Source organism: Phalacrocorax aristotelis, chromosome 3, assembly GCF_949628215.1.
Source record: "Phalacrocorax aristotelis chromosome 3, bGulAri2.1, whole genome shotgun sequence".
Classification (NCBI taxonomy): Eukaryota; Metazoa; Chordata; class Aves; order Suliformes; family Phalacrocoracidae; genus Phalacrocorax; species Phalacrocorax aristotelis.
This window is the reverse complement of record NC_134278.1, coordinates 32,875,358-32,894,063: the sequence shown is the minus strand read 5'-3', so window position 1 is coordinate 32,894,063 and position 18,706 is coordinate 32,875,358. Positions and strand designations below refer to the sequence as shown.

Genomic DNA, 18,706 nt, shown 5'->3' with positions numbered 1-18,706 from the left:
ACAAAAATACCTTTCACCTACCTTTGATCCTGGATTTCCAATATGACCAGGTGGTCCTGGGTCTCCTGTTTCACCCTAGTGATATTTTTTGAGAAAATAAAAAAAAAAATCCAAATTTACTGTTACATCTCCCAGTATCAGCTAGGTACACCAGAGATGTATACAGTGTGTCCAAGTCAAAAATACCTTATTTCCTTTTGATCCCTCCATTCCAGTTTCTCCCTGAAAACAGCAGGTACAACCACAAGAAGTTAGAACTGTAACTAAGGTCCACGAAGAATTTAATCTACTACTTTAAATTATTATAATATAGATTGCAAACTTAACAATATTGAGAAAGTATTAAAGAATTTCTGATGCCTTGTGCAAAATCTGAAAGGCATTCCTCAATCAAAATAATTATTTTTGCAGGTGTTCCTAGTGTTTTAAAGAAAAATTGTTTGAAAACACCACATTTGCTTAAGAGCTTCTCCAGTCTAAAACCTATTCTTCACCACTAAATCTCTACTGGTGACAAAGTATTCATCTCCAAAACCACACATTATTACAGTATGCCTTATTTTAGTTACTATATTATGTTAATCACAAGTATCTGAGCAACCTTCAGTTGTGTATTAAACAACATAACTAGCTTTTGTCAAATGTAATGAGACAGGACAATAGTTAATTAAAAATAAGCAACACATGTAAACACACTTACAGAATAAGTGTTATGAAAATATCCCCCAAAATAACAAAAAAATTAACCACACGTAAAATGGCTATAAGAAAACTGCCTGGTGTTAAATGCCACACTGGAAACTGGTAAAACAATTTAAAAAGTACAGTTCAGCCCACATATTATTTTGTGAAATAACCAAAAGAAAGATCCTTCAGGGAACAAAAAAACCAGTGTAATTTAAACTCAGCTCATGGACTGTACCAACTACAGAAATGCTGAACAGCAGGGCATCTCTGTTTTTTATTTATAACCTGTGTGAACTTGATGCATGTGTAAGGAGACAATACATATGCTATCCTATGTAATCACTGTATCTAATGAAAGTGTACAAAGAAAAGAATTACAGCATGCATACAGTATGAAAAAAACATATAAAATGTAAATTATTCACATCAATAGTTCAAAACATAGCTATACTTACTGGATCTCCCTTGTCCCCTTTTTCAGAAGGCTCTCCCTACACAAACATAGGGAAGAGGTTAACACAGATTTATTTCAAATGATAAATAGCACATATGTCTGGTTTTGGTGAAGAGTCCTTGAAAAATGTCAGGTTTTTTTTAAAAACCTATATAAAATACAAGTATTTGGACTACAGAAGTTTACTTGAGGGATGTTGTTGATTTAATGACAAGACCATGACATGTGTGTTCCTTTCAAGCAGGAGCACAAGGGAGGGTCAGGAACATGAACTAAAAAGAGTGACAATGTGTACAAATCTGACAAATTCTCAAACACAAGTGATTTATAACACACAGAATCATGAAACTGTCATACCAACAGAATAAAAAAGTGTCTACTCGCATTAAAACTGTTTATACACAAGGATATGACCAAAGAAACCAGCTGGAAGCTAACAACTGAATAGCAAAATGGCTTTTATCCAGTGAATGAAGAACTGGGTACATCACATGTTCCTAGAAAAAAACAGTACACACCTATTGCCCATTAACATCCCTCCCCCCCAAATCTTTCTGGAAAATTTAAACTTAAACTAAAAGATATTAAATTAGGAAGTTTACTTATAAATTTTAGTAAGTTAAAGACTCCTGTTTTTTTCATATAAATATTGAAGATCATATTTGTAACTTGAAAAAGTATGAACGGCATTTAATTCATGAGGCAATCACCGCTCATAAACTTACATAAACTTAATTTTAAACTGGTATTCAGTAAAAGTCTGAATGTGTTTAAAGTTAAGGACTTTGTGAGCTGTTGGAACAGGGAAATTTACCTGCATACATAAATACTCTCTCAAGGAGGGGCTTGAGTAAATTACTAAGGACATTCAGAGACTGACAACTTTTCCTATGCCCAAATATATTTTCTTATCCTGAGTATATTTTCCCAGGTTTGATTCATATTCAGCACATTCAGCCACCTTCTGGTATCACACATAAGCACAGAAGTAAGGAATTAATTTACCTTTTCTCCTTTTGCACCGGTTATTCCCAATTCTCCTTTTTGACCCTTTTAACAAAATAAATTATATTTAAAACCTTTTATATTCTAACAAATGCAAATAAACTCCTCCTCTCCTTCAACTGTACTTCATTCTGCGTAGGGCACAAAATCCTAACTGTTATTGCAATGGAAATCTGAGATTTAAACATCTGCAAACTGATTTAAATGACTGTTTTCTACAGCAGATCTGCAGGCTTCTCAGTAAAAAACAGTGTCAATCCTGTGACATATCCAGAGCACTTGCCTCTTTTACTCCAAATTTAAAAGGCATCCAATTGTTAAAAAATCATTCCACTGTTTAAACAGGACAGATGCCTATAAACAATACACTGTCATATGGTGTGGATTCAGAATTTGACTTCCACATAATTTTTAGAGGCTGACTACAAGTATTTTTGGTATAGCAAGTCCCATCACTACAGAGAAACTGCTTCAAATATTCATGATTTACCATGAAAAACATTTTCTGAATTTCAACATTTTTTAGAGTCTTTTCCCCCTAACTGGCAGGCCAGCTCATTGACTTCTCCTCAGACAGTGTTTTCGAAACCACACATAATTCTTCCTGCATTTTCCCTTTCTGATTATCGTATATCAGTGGAGAAATGCTCATGTGGATAGCACAATGAGTTGGATATTGGACTACAGAGATCAAAGGGCCATTCATATCTAAGATCTATTCCTTCAAAGATCATTGTGATAAATCAAATAAAAGATACTGTGTTAACAGTGGCAGAGATATTTTAGACAGGCACTTTGAAATTTCTCCAAATTAATCCAAAATGCTTACAACGTCTCCCTTCTGGCCTTTAGGTCCAGGGCTCCCAAGTAATCCTAGTAGTCTTGTATCACTCTGGGAAGAAATATCACACAAAGATCAGAGAACAGAGCATGTCACCATTTATTTATAGTAACAATTTATTTACCATATCAATTTAATGTAATTTACCAGTATGTAAATTCAGAAGTCCTAATTTACTACTAAATGCCTATGGGATACTAAATGCCAGTGAGTACATCTAAGTAATGTATCGCAGCAACACATCTTTTGTCATGCATTCATACTCCAGTCAAACTAGCAGAAGGTGAACAAAAGCATAAAAGAGAAATGTCTATGTTGAATATTACTACGCAAATCTGTGATTTTTTTCTTCTTAACTCAACACAAAGAACATATTTTTATGCTCATTATTACGGTACATTTCTCAAGTATGTTAGAAAAGAACAATAAAAATCACTTCTATGACAAAAACACAAGCTTTTTACTTTTGAGCAGCATGAAATGTGAACAGAACTAATTTAATCTACTACAGCCGTGAGACGGAGAGGGAATGAATATGATCAATAGGCTCCTCACACTGCTCTTCAAAGAAAAGACAGATTTAAGGACAGATTCAGGTTGTATACTTGTTCAGGTATTATTGCACTGCATCTATTTACTTTTCTGTAGAAGGTAAAGACACAATAAAATACAAAGCAAATGGTTTCCTCTTCACAAAGCCACGCTCAGACTACCTAAGGGGAACACGTTTTCTTTTAAAGACAATGGAAAAAGCAACCAAACCAATGATCCTGACAAACGAGCTTGAGTCTGGACCCAAGAAGTCCAAATCCTAGAACACCTGCCACTGGGCTAAGTGGGAACCCTGAGCAAGCCAACTCCCCTTGTCATGTTCCAGGTTCCGTGTGTCTAAAATGGAAGACCATCATGATGAATAAAAGTGCCATTTACACTCTCTTAATATTTTCAGAAGTTGATAAGTGAATATAACCTGAATAAAATTCATAGTTATTTTTATAGACTTTAATGTCCTAAAGGATATTCTTCAGTGTTTAGGGTTCATAACACTGTTACTCCCCTAATTATCAAAATCGGCTCTAAAGCAAAAGGCAGATACCCGAAGAAGGGAACCTGAATATTGCTGAGAAGAGTTGACTACCGCTTGACTGAGAACAATCTAGGTGTCTGTTATTATGAGTATACTATAAGTTACGGTTTATTCTGAGTTGTGCATTTTTTTTTGTGTAGATGGAAGAAAAAAAAGGGTATTAGACCAAATACCTAGTTTTAGGCTCTTTGCATATTTATACGTCATTTGCTCTTTACAACAAAATGTAAGTAAAATATGCCAAAGAAAAAAATCTTAGAAAAGCAATAATGAATTATTCAAGAAAGATGTCTAATTATTACAAATTATAATGATTTTGAAACATTACCTGAGCAGATTGTAATGTAGTTTCCATTGCTTTGTGTTATGATTTCATTTTTATTTTTACACGTTGGAGAACATTTTAGATTAAGCTGATCTGCATGCCCTTTCCAAAGATGTTTAGAAGCAGGTTTGACTTAAGTGACCTTATATCGATGTACTGAAAACTGGTAAGTAAAAAAAATGACAAGCAGAGGCTTTGAAAGCCCAGGCAAAGGATGACAACAAAGGCCTAAGAGCATATAAGCAGAAATCACAAGGCATCATTTACCAGTCACTGCAGGAACATAACCCACAGAGCAGGGTAGAACCAGTTTCTTGGCATAACGAAGAGAATAAAATGCATACACCAAACACATGCAAAGCATCTTATTTGCACGGAAAGTGCAAAAGGCGTAACAAGAAGGAATATAACAATAGTCACACGCCTTGCAAGAACAGGCACAAAGGAAGAACGATGAGGGAAGAAATGCTCCAGCACTGTCTCCCACCCCATTAAGGATCAATGCTACTGCTTATCCTCAGCAGGATCCCCTCACCTTTGTTAAAGAAACACTGCTGTTCTTGCCTTGCCATTCAGCACAATCTGCTGCTGCAATCAGCAGTTGCATTTATAGTGCTGTTTTTCACAGTATACTTGGATCAAGTAAATTATGCTTTTAAAGACTTGCACTCCACCCTTCTTACATGATAAGGTGATTGACAGTGAGCCAGAAAAAAATTGGTTGCAACAAATTATAAGAAATACATTGTGCAAGTACAACTACACATTGATACCATAGAGAAATCAGAAGAATTGCAAATCATCTGCTAAGAAACAGCGATATTACAGGGAAAAAGGCCATTATTAATTATGATGGGCCTTAAGATCTCTCTCACTGACCCCCCACATTTCTTGGTAGCAGTTTCTCATCATCCCTAGAAACACCAATGCAAAGAAGTCGTACTAATATCCTCAGGAAAAAAAAAGATACTAAAATCTCTATAGCAACAAAAATTTGGTCATAATTTAAATGCTTTAAAAAATCAAACCGAAAGAAGACCTTTTGAGATCCTTGAGAACATTCATAAAATCTTGGAAAATGACAAGACCATTTCTAGTGGTGTAAGGAAACTCAAAAACATCAGAATATCACTGAAATATCATCTTACAAATGCAAATAACTGCGGCACGTTACAAGTTATACGCTGGAATGTGAAAGATTGCTTGGTACCTCCAAGGTGCAGTGAACAAAATCAGCACTCATGATTCTATGTAATAGTGTGGGGCAAATAGGAAAGTGGTGCACAGATCTGCCTCAATGAACAATCAATGCAAAGCAGACAGGTGAGCTTGTGTTTGATGACCTCTCTGATGTCTTTGTCTTGTCCTTGATCAGAATATCCCATTCCCAGCATAATACGCATAGAAACTAATAAGTTTGCTGAAGCAGTTGGAGACTTAATTTGACTCTAGGAAGATCTGAACACGTAGTTACAGAAAGTTTGTGTATTTAAGATGTGCTACTTGAATCAGAAAGCCATGTCCTCTCTCATCTGAAGCCAAACAGCATTTCCTCATTGAACAGTTAATTGCTCATGACAGAGTCATTAAAATATTCAAACTAGACAGCTGAAGGAAGAAGAAATTTGGTAAGCTGTACAGAATTTAAAAGATGATTATTTTATAGACACAGAGCAGCTGGTCTACATTTTTCCAGAATATTGTTAAGTAGGAAATATAACACACCTTAGAAACTCTTAGAGCCTTACAATGATATGAAACATGATTTTTGGAGACAGATGCTTGCCACTTCATGAAGATCACCACTGTCTGCATTCCCTCCTGCAGAATTAACCTTAATGGGACTATCGGGGTAAAAGAGATTAATAGTCCAGAGGTGGCGAATGAGTTAAAATAAATATGGTACTGATAGAGGAAACAGGACTGGTATCGGTGAAAGCTGTCTTTGGCAGAAAAAGGAAACTGGTAAGAAAATGAAAGGCATAAAACCAAAAGATAGAAAACTTCAATACATACATGTGGAAAGGCAGACCAGACTCAGAAACTAAGCTCCACGTATGAAAATGTCCTTGTCCAGGACAGCATATAAAACTATGCTTAATTCCTAATACATGTTCCAAGGTGATATACTGATTTGGAATGGATTAAATATCAGAAATACCAGAGAAATCACTTTAGTGATAAAAGCAACTGGAAAGACATGTTTCACATTAATTTTGCTCCAGATTCCCTATTCAAAAAAAGTTTTTAGTACTCATATGGGTATGTTAAGTAAGAAAAATATCCTGAATTCAGCTGGTCTTTATAGTTATGCATTTTAATATTAAAAGAAATGGATGTCTTCCAGGCTTGATCTGCATGACGTAAGGTGTGATACACACAGTAACCTTTGTATTAAGCAAATACTTCTGTAATAGTGATACATCAGTCTTTGAATAAAATACAATTTTCTAATCAGAGAAGTTATGTACTCACTTGGGCATCAATTAAGAAAACTTGCGTGATCTTTTAATTATGATGCTTAAGATGGCAGACACTATCACCACGTAAATGATTTCAAAAACCTTTGGTATGAATTTAAAAGCTCTGTCACATAAAATTGCATAAGACAGTGTTCTAACTTTTTTCTATAAAGTGCTGGTAGCTGCAGGAGGTTCTATAATTAAGACAATATTTTTATTAGTCTATAATATAAACATAAGGACAATTCTTACGGATTTCTAGCAGATATTTTAAAATGATACCTCCTTGTCTTTCCATTCTGCTCTTTGGATCACAACAGAGTAGGTCAAGAAAGAAAAAATGCCATGTACAGTTTAGAGCAATTAGGTTTAGAAAGGGGAAGCTTGTGCTTTACGCCAATAGCTTGGTGGTCTACCCACTTCCTTTGTGAGTTATACCAGGTGAAAATACATGAGCAGAAGATGGAAGGGAGATAAGACACATGGCAGCAGGACAGAAGACACAGTAGGTATGTGACTAGAGTGGATTGAGACTATACAGGGATGCAGAAAGGGGACAGGGAAGTATCTACCTTTTGGATTAAATTGGAATGTGGTTCACAGGGATCATTTCTACCTTAAATACTTCTTAGTCATAAACACATATACAGAGAGACTATATCAATTCTCCATACCTCATTATAATGTTTGTTCAATGAATCCAGAATTCCTTTTAGTCCAGAAGGACCCTATATGGAAAAACATGCATCAGAAGGTCATTTTAATTTAAGTAATGTTATGTTTACGTATCTGTATTCAAAGAGCAGTGGTCATGTAAAAGGGTTGATTTTTATTCGATTATATAGTAAATTACTTTCTATAAGTTCATTTTATCTTTTTTCAGGAAGAGAGGAGAAGTAGAGCCAGTTTCTAAACCTCTGAGTTCTGAAATGTGGCAACTGCTTTTGGAGTCAATCAGTCTGTCAGACGAGGCAGAGGTGACATCCATATCAATTTTAATATGAATCCCTTCTGGTATGAGAAGCCTCTTTGTTCTGCAACATTTTAAAATTATTTCCACTAACTCAAAGCTCTGATGTAGAAGCAGCTCCAAGTGTGAGTAAACAGCTAGATTTTTAGCTTAGAGTACAGAAAGGGAAATTGAGGAATGCCAGAATTCTCCAAAAGACTAAATTCCTGGTTTTATTAGCATTGCAATTTTATACTTACATACACACATCAAGAATTTCAACAACAGAGAAGGAACTTCCTATGCAAATGCAGACTTAGGATGGAGAAATTAAACATGTTCTTGGGAAAAATAAAACATTTTTAGACAAAATCTGCCCAGGCCTTCAATTAGATTTTTAGGTACTGTAAATCGGGGCAGAACACAAAATGGTCAGTCAAGATCTTATGAAATAAAACTCAGTTAAATTTACAAATTAGCATGCTATCCCTCCTTAGGTTGAAATTTTCACATCACGCAATAAGAACTACAGCCACTTATGATTGCCTGTAAGAAACATTTGACTACATTACTAAGATTTCAATACACTCAGTTAAGTCACCTGGTCTGAATGACCTGCATTTAACAGAGACCAGGCACAAAGACAACTCTTCTCCTCTGGGGATTTTTCTAATTACAGACAATTTACCCTCTGCAGCTTTTCTGCTAGTGGGGAAAATGTAGCGGGCATACATCGACCCTAGAGATTGCTTTAGGAAATGGAATTCTCTTCAGTTTTGAAAAGGGTTGTCCCCTTTTCGAAACAGTCCTGACTGTTTATCAGTCAGAGACGCTATGTCAGAGATTAGTCAGAGCTTTTATCGGACATTTTTATTTTGTATAGGGTCTTCGTTAATTGCTTTATGTGCAATGTTCTTATACATACATCACACTTATGACAGAAATATTCTGGTATTATGCATCGAAACAAGAAGACAGCTTTCTACACTTTCAGAATAAGAATCTATTGAAAACTTCTCCCATTTTCATGCTAAAGGACCTGCAAAATTATTACAGGAAGTCAGGGATCAAAATAACTTCTCACCCAAGATACAAATTGGTCAAGATGAAAACAGGATTGTTTTTAACTGGTTAAGACTTCTGTAACAAGAACTGCTGTCACTTTTGTAGCAGTGCAGCAGCAAGACTCCAAAATATTCCTAGAAAAATTGAAAAACCTTTTATCCACTGATTTCAGCTCGAGATCCAAGGAAAATCCTGAAATGCTATGTATTCTGGGTCAATATAAGCCAAATAACCAGTTACTATACTTTTCTAAGGAGGATCTTAACTGTTTACTGCTTCAGAGCTGCTGCTGTATAAACCATCAGGCAATTCAGGGAAAAAGATAATGACAGGAACAGCAATAATTTTGTCACAGGTGGCATTCCTCATACCTGATAATTTCATATGTGTCTAAGAGATGCTGCTTGAGAACTGAATATGACAGACAATCCTTGATATTTGATACCTTTGCACCACAGTACCAGTTGTAAGCATCACTAGGACGTAGTAAATGGATTTGTGGATGCAGTGTAGTTCAACTTTTAGAAAATAATAGCTCTCATGAGTAAGGAAACTCTGACTATGTCTGGAAGGACAAATGATACTGTCACAAAGCTAAAACAGAAAAGCATTTCTGTTTTCAGAGAAGCATCATTCTCTTGGTGGTATAGATTAGTGTTGGTTTAAGAATAACCAGCTTTATGCAAAGAATATTAGGTCTTCACAGGTGTTGTAATTGTCACAGTCGTTTAAATGCATTTTTAGGTGGACAATTAGTAATAAGAAGGAAAAGGACTGTGTAGGAGACATGCTCTTGTCCCATCACCAGGATACAGTAAGAACATGGAGACTTACAGCAATGACTCATGAAGACTAAAGAAGGCTTTCTTTCACTAATGCAACTACTATACTTAATTTCTCTCTTCGCAGCTTTGGAGGAGGGCAGGAGAGACCGTAGACAATTTCAGAACAGAAGACTTGTAACTTGAGTAAGCTTGAGAATTACCACAATATAAAGTACTTGCATAAAAAGTAAGACACCAGTTAAGTAATATTGATTATGCGATAAAATGAGATAGCTACTTTGAGGATGCACATCCTGAGGGTGGTAACATTTGGCTCCCATGTAATCACATTTTGAAGTGTTCTGACAAAGCTTTTAAAGGAGGTAGGCCATGATTTGCATGCGATGACACTGCCTACTTATTAGATGTCTCAACTTCAACACTGTAATTCTGTAGTGTCGAATCCTTGAATCCAGAATCCCTGCAGGATTTTGTAATTGTTCAAACCATCAAAAATAAGAATTTATCCTCCCTTCTCATTTGCCACCATGTTGTTTCTTTTGCTGTTTTTCCACAAATGAACTTCTGCAACCATACAACCCAGGAAGGACTGAATGCTGTATCTCCCATGAATCCTGACCTCTTAGATATTATTTGTACATCAAATAAATAATTTTTTATGAAATGGAAAGCGTTTGTACATGTCACAGTTTTGAAAAACTGACATAACCTCAGGAAGTCCCAGAATTGTTTAGTGACTAAGGCACTCAAGGGGAACTTATGGCTTTTGAGTTGCATTCTTGACTATGCCACAGCCTTTGTGCTACCAGAGGTAAATCACCTCTCTGTTTTAGCCTTTCCATTTTCAAAATTATTAAATTTATGTAAATTTTCATCTTTCCATCATTCTTTCTAAAAAATAAAACTAATAGAACGAGTGTACAACAGAAAATACTTTTATTCGAGTGTCTTCCTAAACACTAGTCTCCCTCTTCCTTCCACACTGTTTCTCTCCACTAATATAGCTGTATAATCCACTCTGAAGCCTCTACAGACAAAACAAGAACTAGTAGTATTGGTTTGCAAGTGGAGAAGCAATAGAATTAACGGGACTTGAAGAATTATTGTACAGGCGATTTCTAGCTTTTGAATGATAATTTTGCACATCTGCCACTTTGGATGTTTTTCAGACTTGTTGCTTTCCAAATACCAGTGAAAAGCTCACTTGAGCCGGGTTTCCTTTTTCTTTTTTAATATCAAGTTGTGTAATTGAGAGAACTGAAGCGCACAGAGAGTACAGTTGTACGAATCAGAAAAGAATTGAAAATGTGTCCTGATTGTTTTCCAAAATTACAAACAGGTTTCAGATGTTATTTCTATGGACAAGGCAGGAATAGAAAATACAAGTGTTTATAAGGAAATAGCTCCAAACTGAAATTACTGGCATTTGTAATACATCTTTCTCCCTTAAATTTTGTAGTTCATCGGTATTTCTGTAAAGATGAGACTCCTGAAAAAGTCTACCCAGTCTCACAGTCCATGCAGTAAAAAGTGTAACAAGTAAATTGCACTGGTTGCATCTCAAGAACAGGCTATTTCAGAGAACACAGCAGTGCAAGTGACTCAATGTAATCACTTTATTCATCCACTTCAGATCTGTGCCTGCCCATTAAAATAAAATACCGTTTTTCTGATTACTATAACATAAAAAATCATGAAACTCATCAGTGCAGATGTGCAATATTGTATAACTATTCCAAAGAGCAAATGGAAAGAATGATGAAGACATGATGTCTGCCACAATAGAATACATTAAATACATTACATTTTGATATGGATTTTAAAAACTTAAATGCATAGAAACAAGCGACATGACCAACCCTTGCCATCCATCCCCATCCTACCACATAAGCACTTCCAATATTCTTCTAAAAAGCAGCTGAAAAGTCCAGGAATACCAGAAATGATACAGACAATTTTCACTTATCATTGCTTTAATTTCTATTTATTGCAATTAACTGATAACATTCATTCACTTTCAAAATACTGGTAGAGGAATGACAGTATTTCCTGAGGCAGAGGAAATGAGATTTCCAAGGCAAACTGCTGGCTACTTAAGATAACTAGTTTGGTGGCACTGACAGACATACTGAATAACAAGAGACCAAAAGTGTATGGAATTAAATGAAGAAATTCAAGTAGTATGTGAACTTCTCCACTGCCTCACATGCAACACAAACAAAAATGAAACCCCATTTTAATTTAAGACTTTAAGAAGTAATACAAAACTAATCTTCCAAGCAAGAATAATTTTGAAGATAAAATATATGAAGTTCAGCCCCTTGCAAAGGTAAATGAGGAACTGAATGATGAGCTTCAAGGGCGATAGCAATTGTGAAATAAATCTATTCTGGTTGCAAACAATAACTTCAGACTCGTTGGCAGAAAACAGCAGGTTTAAGAGGATGAATAATTGTGACTGCAGTTCACTAACCTGTCCTAAATTTTAGGACACCCAAAGATTATTTTCTTGCTGTGCCACAGACAGCTTCTTGGACAAGATGGCACTCGGCCAAATCAGGTAGTCCTCATGTTTCCTACTTTTAAAACCAGTGCTGATAGCACTTCCCTTCTGCCAAACAGTAACACTGGGCAGAAGTCATGCTCAGACTCACCCCAAAGAACACTACTATACTGGTGGAAGTCTGTAGCACAACTCTAGCTTGACACTCTATTTTAAAAACAATCTGATGTCCCACTAAAATGGGAACTATTCAGAAATGGAATTCCTCCAGTCATAACAGTTCCAGTAGAGACAGAAAATTGGGACAGAAAAGATAAAATTAACGCTTAATGGAGAAAACAGTAAAACTCCTTTTTCTGTCCTCTAGCCTACCTATGTAAATAGAAATACTCGGCTGCTGATTTATGTAAAAGTAAAAATAAAAAAAACCCCAAAACCCCAACTAACAACAAAAAACCAAACCAAACCAAAACAAAAACAACCCCAAAACCTGCCACAAACGACCATAATATGTAAAACAGTGCCAGACAACATGCGGTTATGTTCTAAGCAGGACAAACAGAAAAATTAATTATGTCCTCTTAACAGAACTTGACACAAAAACAGGCAGATAGTAATTCTACAATCCAAGATCAGAAAAGCATTTTGCCTAAGTGAAGACTGCAGAACTGGGCCTGTACATCCTTAGGCCAACAGTGTATAAATACTAAGTTCAGAGACCTTCCATACATTCGCTTTTAAGTACTGAAGAAAAAAAACGGTGCGAGAACTAGAAAGCAATGCATTACACCTATGCAAAATAAGCTATGGTCTGCTGCTAACCCCTTGTGCATTGCTAGGTCCTGCAGATACTTTTGATAGCAGCTACGGGAGAAGAAAGCTATCGGTTCAGTTCTGCAGTCAGATAAAAATGCTGCATGTACAACCTCACAGCATCCTACTACGACAGTATTTCTTTTTGTTTCATAAAATCAGCATTTCAATCCCAGTGAAGAGCCATGCAGGGCAGATTAACAGCATGTGAAAGAGACAGTATCTCTTTCAGAAGACTTTAGAAGAAAACACAAGCAAGAAAATGTATGAAATACATTTGAAGGGTACAGAGATTTTGTTTTCACAATCATAATTTTCAGAATGCTTCTGAGAGTGAAACGAATAGTCTATTTAACAGAAGCTTTAAACTGCTCTCTACTCTTTAAAAGGGGGGAAGGGATCAAAAAGCACTAGAGGGAGCTGCTGTTCTACTTAAGCCATTTGGATTCCTTGTTTCCAGCATAAATTGTTACCCGCTGGAGTGAGACACACGTGAGCACACATCTCAGATCTCCAGCATTGAAATAACAGAACAGTAGTCAAAACAACATCATACAGCAAGAATGCTGTATGAATTCTGAACCAGAAGGGAATAACAGAACACTTTAAAAGTCTATACTATTTAATAAAGCTTAAAAAATACTCAAAGGAGGATCATTGTCTGGGTAGGCTTACCAAAATACTTTTTATAACCCTTCAATAAAAATCCTCATTGACTCCTTGCCTTTTGTGGGAACTGGATTTGCTCCAAAGGGGAAAAAAATTACATAAAGGAAAGGATAAAGGAAAAATGACACAAAAGAAAGGACACCTGGAAGAAGTTGCATAGAGAGTCCCACTTTAGCTGAGCAGTTCCATCACCAATTGCCAATCAATCCTGATCCAGGTTTTTAACCAAAGATGTACAGATGATGTTAAGGGACTCGAAATTCACTACAAACATCAGTTTTACTGAATAAAAATCCCCAGAAATTAGGTTAGGGGAAAAAAAACCAAAACATGAAGTATCTAGAGAGGGTTAGAAAAATCAGATTAGAGGCAGATAAGAATATAAAGAAAATCTTAAATGCTGCCATAGAATCGTAGAATCATTAAGGTTGGAAAAGGCCCTTAAGATTATCGAGTCCAACCACTAACCTATCACTGCCAAGTCCTCCACTACACCATATCCTCAAGCACCACGTCTACCCTTCTTTTAAATACCTCCAGGGCTGGAGACTCAACCACCTCCCTGGGCAGCCTGTTCCAATGTTTGACAACCCTTTCAGTGAAGAAGTTTTTCCTAATATCCAACCTAAACTTCCCCTGGCGCAGCTTGAGGCCATTTCCTCTCATCCTATCGCTTGTTACTAGGGAGAATAGACTGACCCCCACCTCGCTACAACCTCCTTTCAGGTAGTTACAGAGAGCGATAAGGTCTCCCCTCAGCCTCCTCTTCTCCAGGCTAAACACCCCCAGTTCCCTCAGCTGCTCCTCATAAGACTTGTTCTCTAGACCCTTCACCAACTTCATTGCCCTTCTTTGGACATGCTCCAGCACCTTGATGACCATGCAACAAGTAGGTAAAAAATTATTATTTTAATTAATCAAAAGTCACACCACTTAGTAGTGTTCAATTTAAAGCCCTTTTCAGTGTTCAGAATGTGGTCTCATAATCCCTCCCTGCACATACTTTTTTAGTACTGGCCTTTATACCAAATCCCAAGAATTGTATCCTGTTCATTAACTTCTTCCTCAGGGAGGCAGAACTTTCCATCCCACTTTTTTTTGTTGTTGTTGTTTTTGTCACTACTGAACACCTGGTTGTTCCCCTAATGTCTAAACTAAGTACTTAACATCATGGCATAAACTGATAAATAAATATACAAAGTTTACTAACTTCAAAAATGCAGTGTGTACTGTAGCTACCCTAACAGTTAATGACTGAATCTCCTTTTTATCAAATACAAATATCATATTCTTCTGAAACATCTAACAAACACCTAACTTACTTTTTTCTGGAGAGTCTAAATTTTACATGTTTGGTCAATCTGTTAAGTCTTTTGTACCCTGTATATCCCAAACTTAGATAACAGCAACACTGCAGGTGCGATAGTTGTGTTGCACTTTGGAAAGGCCAAAGTAAAAGCCAGTAATATATCCATGTACCACTACTTATTAGGAGAGAGGGTGTAATAATACAGCAAAAACTTAATATGGTTTGAACCTTGAAAAAGTGAGGAGGAATGACGGATGGTGTTAAAGTCTTTTCACTACATGTAAGCTGTAGCACTTCAAATATGTGGATACTGCCAATGTGCATTAACAGGCATTACTGCTTTCAGAGTATGCTTTTTCTATGCATTATATTCTCGATCTTGGAAGAGGAACACAAGATGTTGGTGTAGCTGTATCCAAAGTAAGAACTGCATCAAGATAGTTATACCAGAAACAAATACCTTTAACCAATATTTAGGCCGTGATTGCTTGAGGAATGCTTGTCTGAATTCTAGTGCTAGGCTACGGTACCCACGCAGAGCTCCTCGTAGCAATGCTGCCATGCTGACAAAGTTGAGCTTCCCATCTGCTGTAAGAAAATCTGAAATAGGTCTCAGTAATAAAAGCGCAATTTAGCTTCCACTCAGGATTCTGGTATGTCTGTCAAGGATCATATATCTTCACAAATGCGACCCGCCAGCAAACCTATGGTGGCAGAAATCTGTAACGGAGAAACAGCTTCTTGTGGTCCAGTGAAAAGCTAAGTAGATTAGGTCTAACATTGACCTCCGCTATGTTTTTTTTTTCCTTTTCTTTTTTTCTTTTCTTTTACTTTTAAAAGTAATTTTTGGCCTTGTTTTAAGAAAGATTCTGCATCATTCCTTTCCTCTGTTTTGACTCCCACAGTCTGCAATACCATTTCAGCATTAGGAAGCCCGAACTGTACAAAAAACTCAAACAACGTTTCAATATGATCATATGCAGGGGAGAAGAGGGAGAGGGAGGGATTTTTAACTATTTAGTTTTATGCTGGATACATGGACACCATCATCAACTCCTCTTTCTGAACTCACTTTGCAAGGAAAAGGGGGGAAAAATTATAAAATTTATGCAGTTTCAGTTTTGGATGAGTTTGTTACATCTGTTTCATTTTATTCATTGTATTTCATGCAGCAGTCCATTATTCTCTTATCTACAATAAGAATAGTTTTCCCTTGCAGTGAGGTTGAAGTACATGAAACGTATGTTCTGATGCATAAACTACTGGCCTTTACCTATTTCAAGTAAGCAGAAAAAGGAATTATGAAATCCTTGTCTTATACTAAGAATGTAAAGCAGCAGAAGTTTACTTAATCCACAAACAAATAGCTGCTTTGTATTTGTGCATGACAGCATTTTTACAATACAACATATAGGGAATGTTAAAAATATGATCAAGTATTCCTTTACCAAAGAAAGGCTGTGTTCATTCCTAAAATAGATCCATGCCTGACTTCAAATTTGAAATAATGTATGTCTTTAAAAAAAAAATCCCAAACCTCTTAGATCTGAGCTAAATCCTTTAGTGCTTCATATTACAAATCCTTCCATAGAGTCATGTATTTCTTAATCTTTTTAATTCTTCAGTAAACTCATTTGAACTACAGCTGAGTGCTCATTCCAGTGCTGGGTATAATCCGCCCCACCATTCAGACAGTTGGCACATGCTTCACACAGTCCTTCATCTTTCAAATTACCCCTCTGAGACAGAAATTATCCCATCTTCTATGGAGCATCACGCATTTTGCAAAGTGAATGAATGCACAGTATTCACATTTAGCATACATGGCCAGTCTTTGTTTGAAATGCCAGACAATTTCTGCTTCCTTCACTGAAGTCTGCATCTTGTTCTTTCCCTCCTGTGTTGTCTCTTGTATTTGTGGACCTATTCCTTTTACCTCTGCTCTATCAAAAGGCTGGGAATACCAGCTCTTTCATGCAGCAGAGTAAACAGAAATCAATTGTTTTCAACCATAAGTATGATCAGGTAACCTGCTGTAAAAATGCTAACAAAGCTCACTGTTCCAGGACAGAGTGAAAATTCCCCTTTCCCCTCGACAGTTACTCACAGGAGGTCCTGGTGGCCCCGGTTTTCCTGGGAGGCCTGGTTTGCCTCGTCTTCCCTGGAAACAAAAAAAGAACAACAGATGTTTATAAGTGTTACAGCTAGTGACTGATTTGGAATAAGAATTTTGTTTAAATGAAAGATATATTACCTTGCCTACTATAAAAAAAGTTCAAAAACTATCCAAAAGAATACTCTATATCAGTCATGGCAATGCTACCCAATTCTAGTAATTTTAAAATTGTTTTTAATAATTATGACAAACAGTATATTTGCATCACTGTAACATTTACTGTCACATTTTAAAGCTATATCTCAAATGTGAGTGCACATTGATAGGGCTATAAACAGAGCATCTTGATGAGGTGAAAAGAAATTATATTTTATCTGAATATACCAGACCTTGGGATGTTAAACTGTGCTGCAGTAGTCACCGTGACTTGCACAGTAATGCGTATGTGCCGTATAACCCAATTAACAAACACCCATACCCTTCTTCTCCAGGATGTGAGAACAAGCAGGAAAGTCAGAAATTTATTTGCAAAACCAATTCACCTTCCTCGTGCAATTACTACCATCTGTGTATATAACGCACATGCAACATCATTTGCGTTAAAAGTTAAGGTCCATAAAAGTCTACTTAAGTTAACGCAAGACTTTCCACTCAGAGTCTAAAAAACATGCATGTGTAATTATTACAATTTTTTAGTACAGAACTCACTTGAACAACTGCTGTTTTCACACGTTTTTTTTAGGAAGATCAACGTAAAATGGAAGTAATTTACAGCCATTTACATCTTTATTGCCAAGCTGAAATCTGATGCACATTTTTTAGAAACAACAACTGAGAACTACTAATACTTAGGTGTGATGTTAAAAAAAAAAGTATTATATCCAAAAAGACTAAACCTCTCCCTTGCATATGGCAAATGTAAATTACGAAAAAGCATTAGGGGGATGTACCTGTGAAAACTTGGCTTAAGAAGTTAAAAAATGAAAACGCATGCTGACAGCTCACAATTAACACATAGGGGTATTTCTGTAAGCTATGGTTCCTACTTCTAAGCCTGCTTCTGTATTTTATTAAAACACAGAATCACAGAATGGCAGGGGTTGGAAGGGCCTTCTGGAGATCATCTTGTCCAACGCCCCTGCTTGAGCAGGTACCTCTAGAGCAGGGGGCACAGTACCATGTCCAGGTGGGTCTTGAATGTCTCCAGGGAAGGAGACTCCACAGCCTCCCTGGGCAGCCCATTCCACTGCTCTGTCACCCTCACAGCAAATAATTTTTTCCTCATATTCAGGCAGAACTTCCTGTGTCCCAACTTGTGCCCATTGCCCCTTGTCCTGTCGTTGGGCACCACTGAAAAGTCTGGCCCCATCCTCTTGACATCTGCCCTTCAGATATTTATAAGCACTGACCAGATTCCCCCATAGTCTTCTCCAGGCTCAACAAACCCAAGTCTCTCACCCTTTCCTCATAAGGGAGGTGCTCCAGTCCTTGATCATCATTGTAACTCTTTGCTGCACTCTCTGCAGTAGTTCCCTGTCCTTTTTAAACTGGGGAGCCCAAAACTGCACACAGTACTCCAAATGTGGTCTCACCAGGGCAGAGTAGAGGGGGAGCATAACCTCCCTTTGTCTGCTGG

The 18,706-nt window shown here is 36.7% G+C and overlaps 1 protein-coding gene across 4 annotated transcripts in view; it reads right to left on the bottom strand.

Annotated features, from left to right (window-relative positions):
* COL19A1 (collagen type XIX alpha 1 chain) overlaps positions 1-18,706 on the bottom strand; it is a 209,722-nt gene that overhangs the window by 55,534 nt on the left and 135,482 nt on the right. For all 4 annotated transcript variants that reach the window (XM_075087052.1, XM_075087050.1, XM_075087053.1 and 1 more), the window contains exons 17-23: positions 17,062-17,115; positions 7,536-7,589; positions 2,976-3,038; positions 2,147-2,191; positions 1,143-1,178; positions 187-222; positions 22-75 (exon numbers count right to left, since the gene is read on the bottom strand). In XM_075087052.1, the coding sequence (XP_074943153.1) occupies positions 22-75; positions 187-222; positions 1,143-1,178; positions 2,147-2,191; positions 2,976-3,038; positions 7,536-7,589; positions 17,062-17,115 (342 nt within the window). The remainder of the gene's footprint in view (positions 1-21; positions 76-186; positions 223-1,142; positions 1,179-2,146; positions 2,192-2,975; positions 3,039-7,535; positions 7,590-17,061; positions 17,116-18,706) is intronic.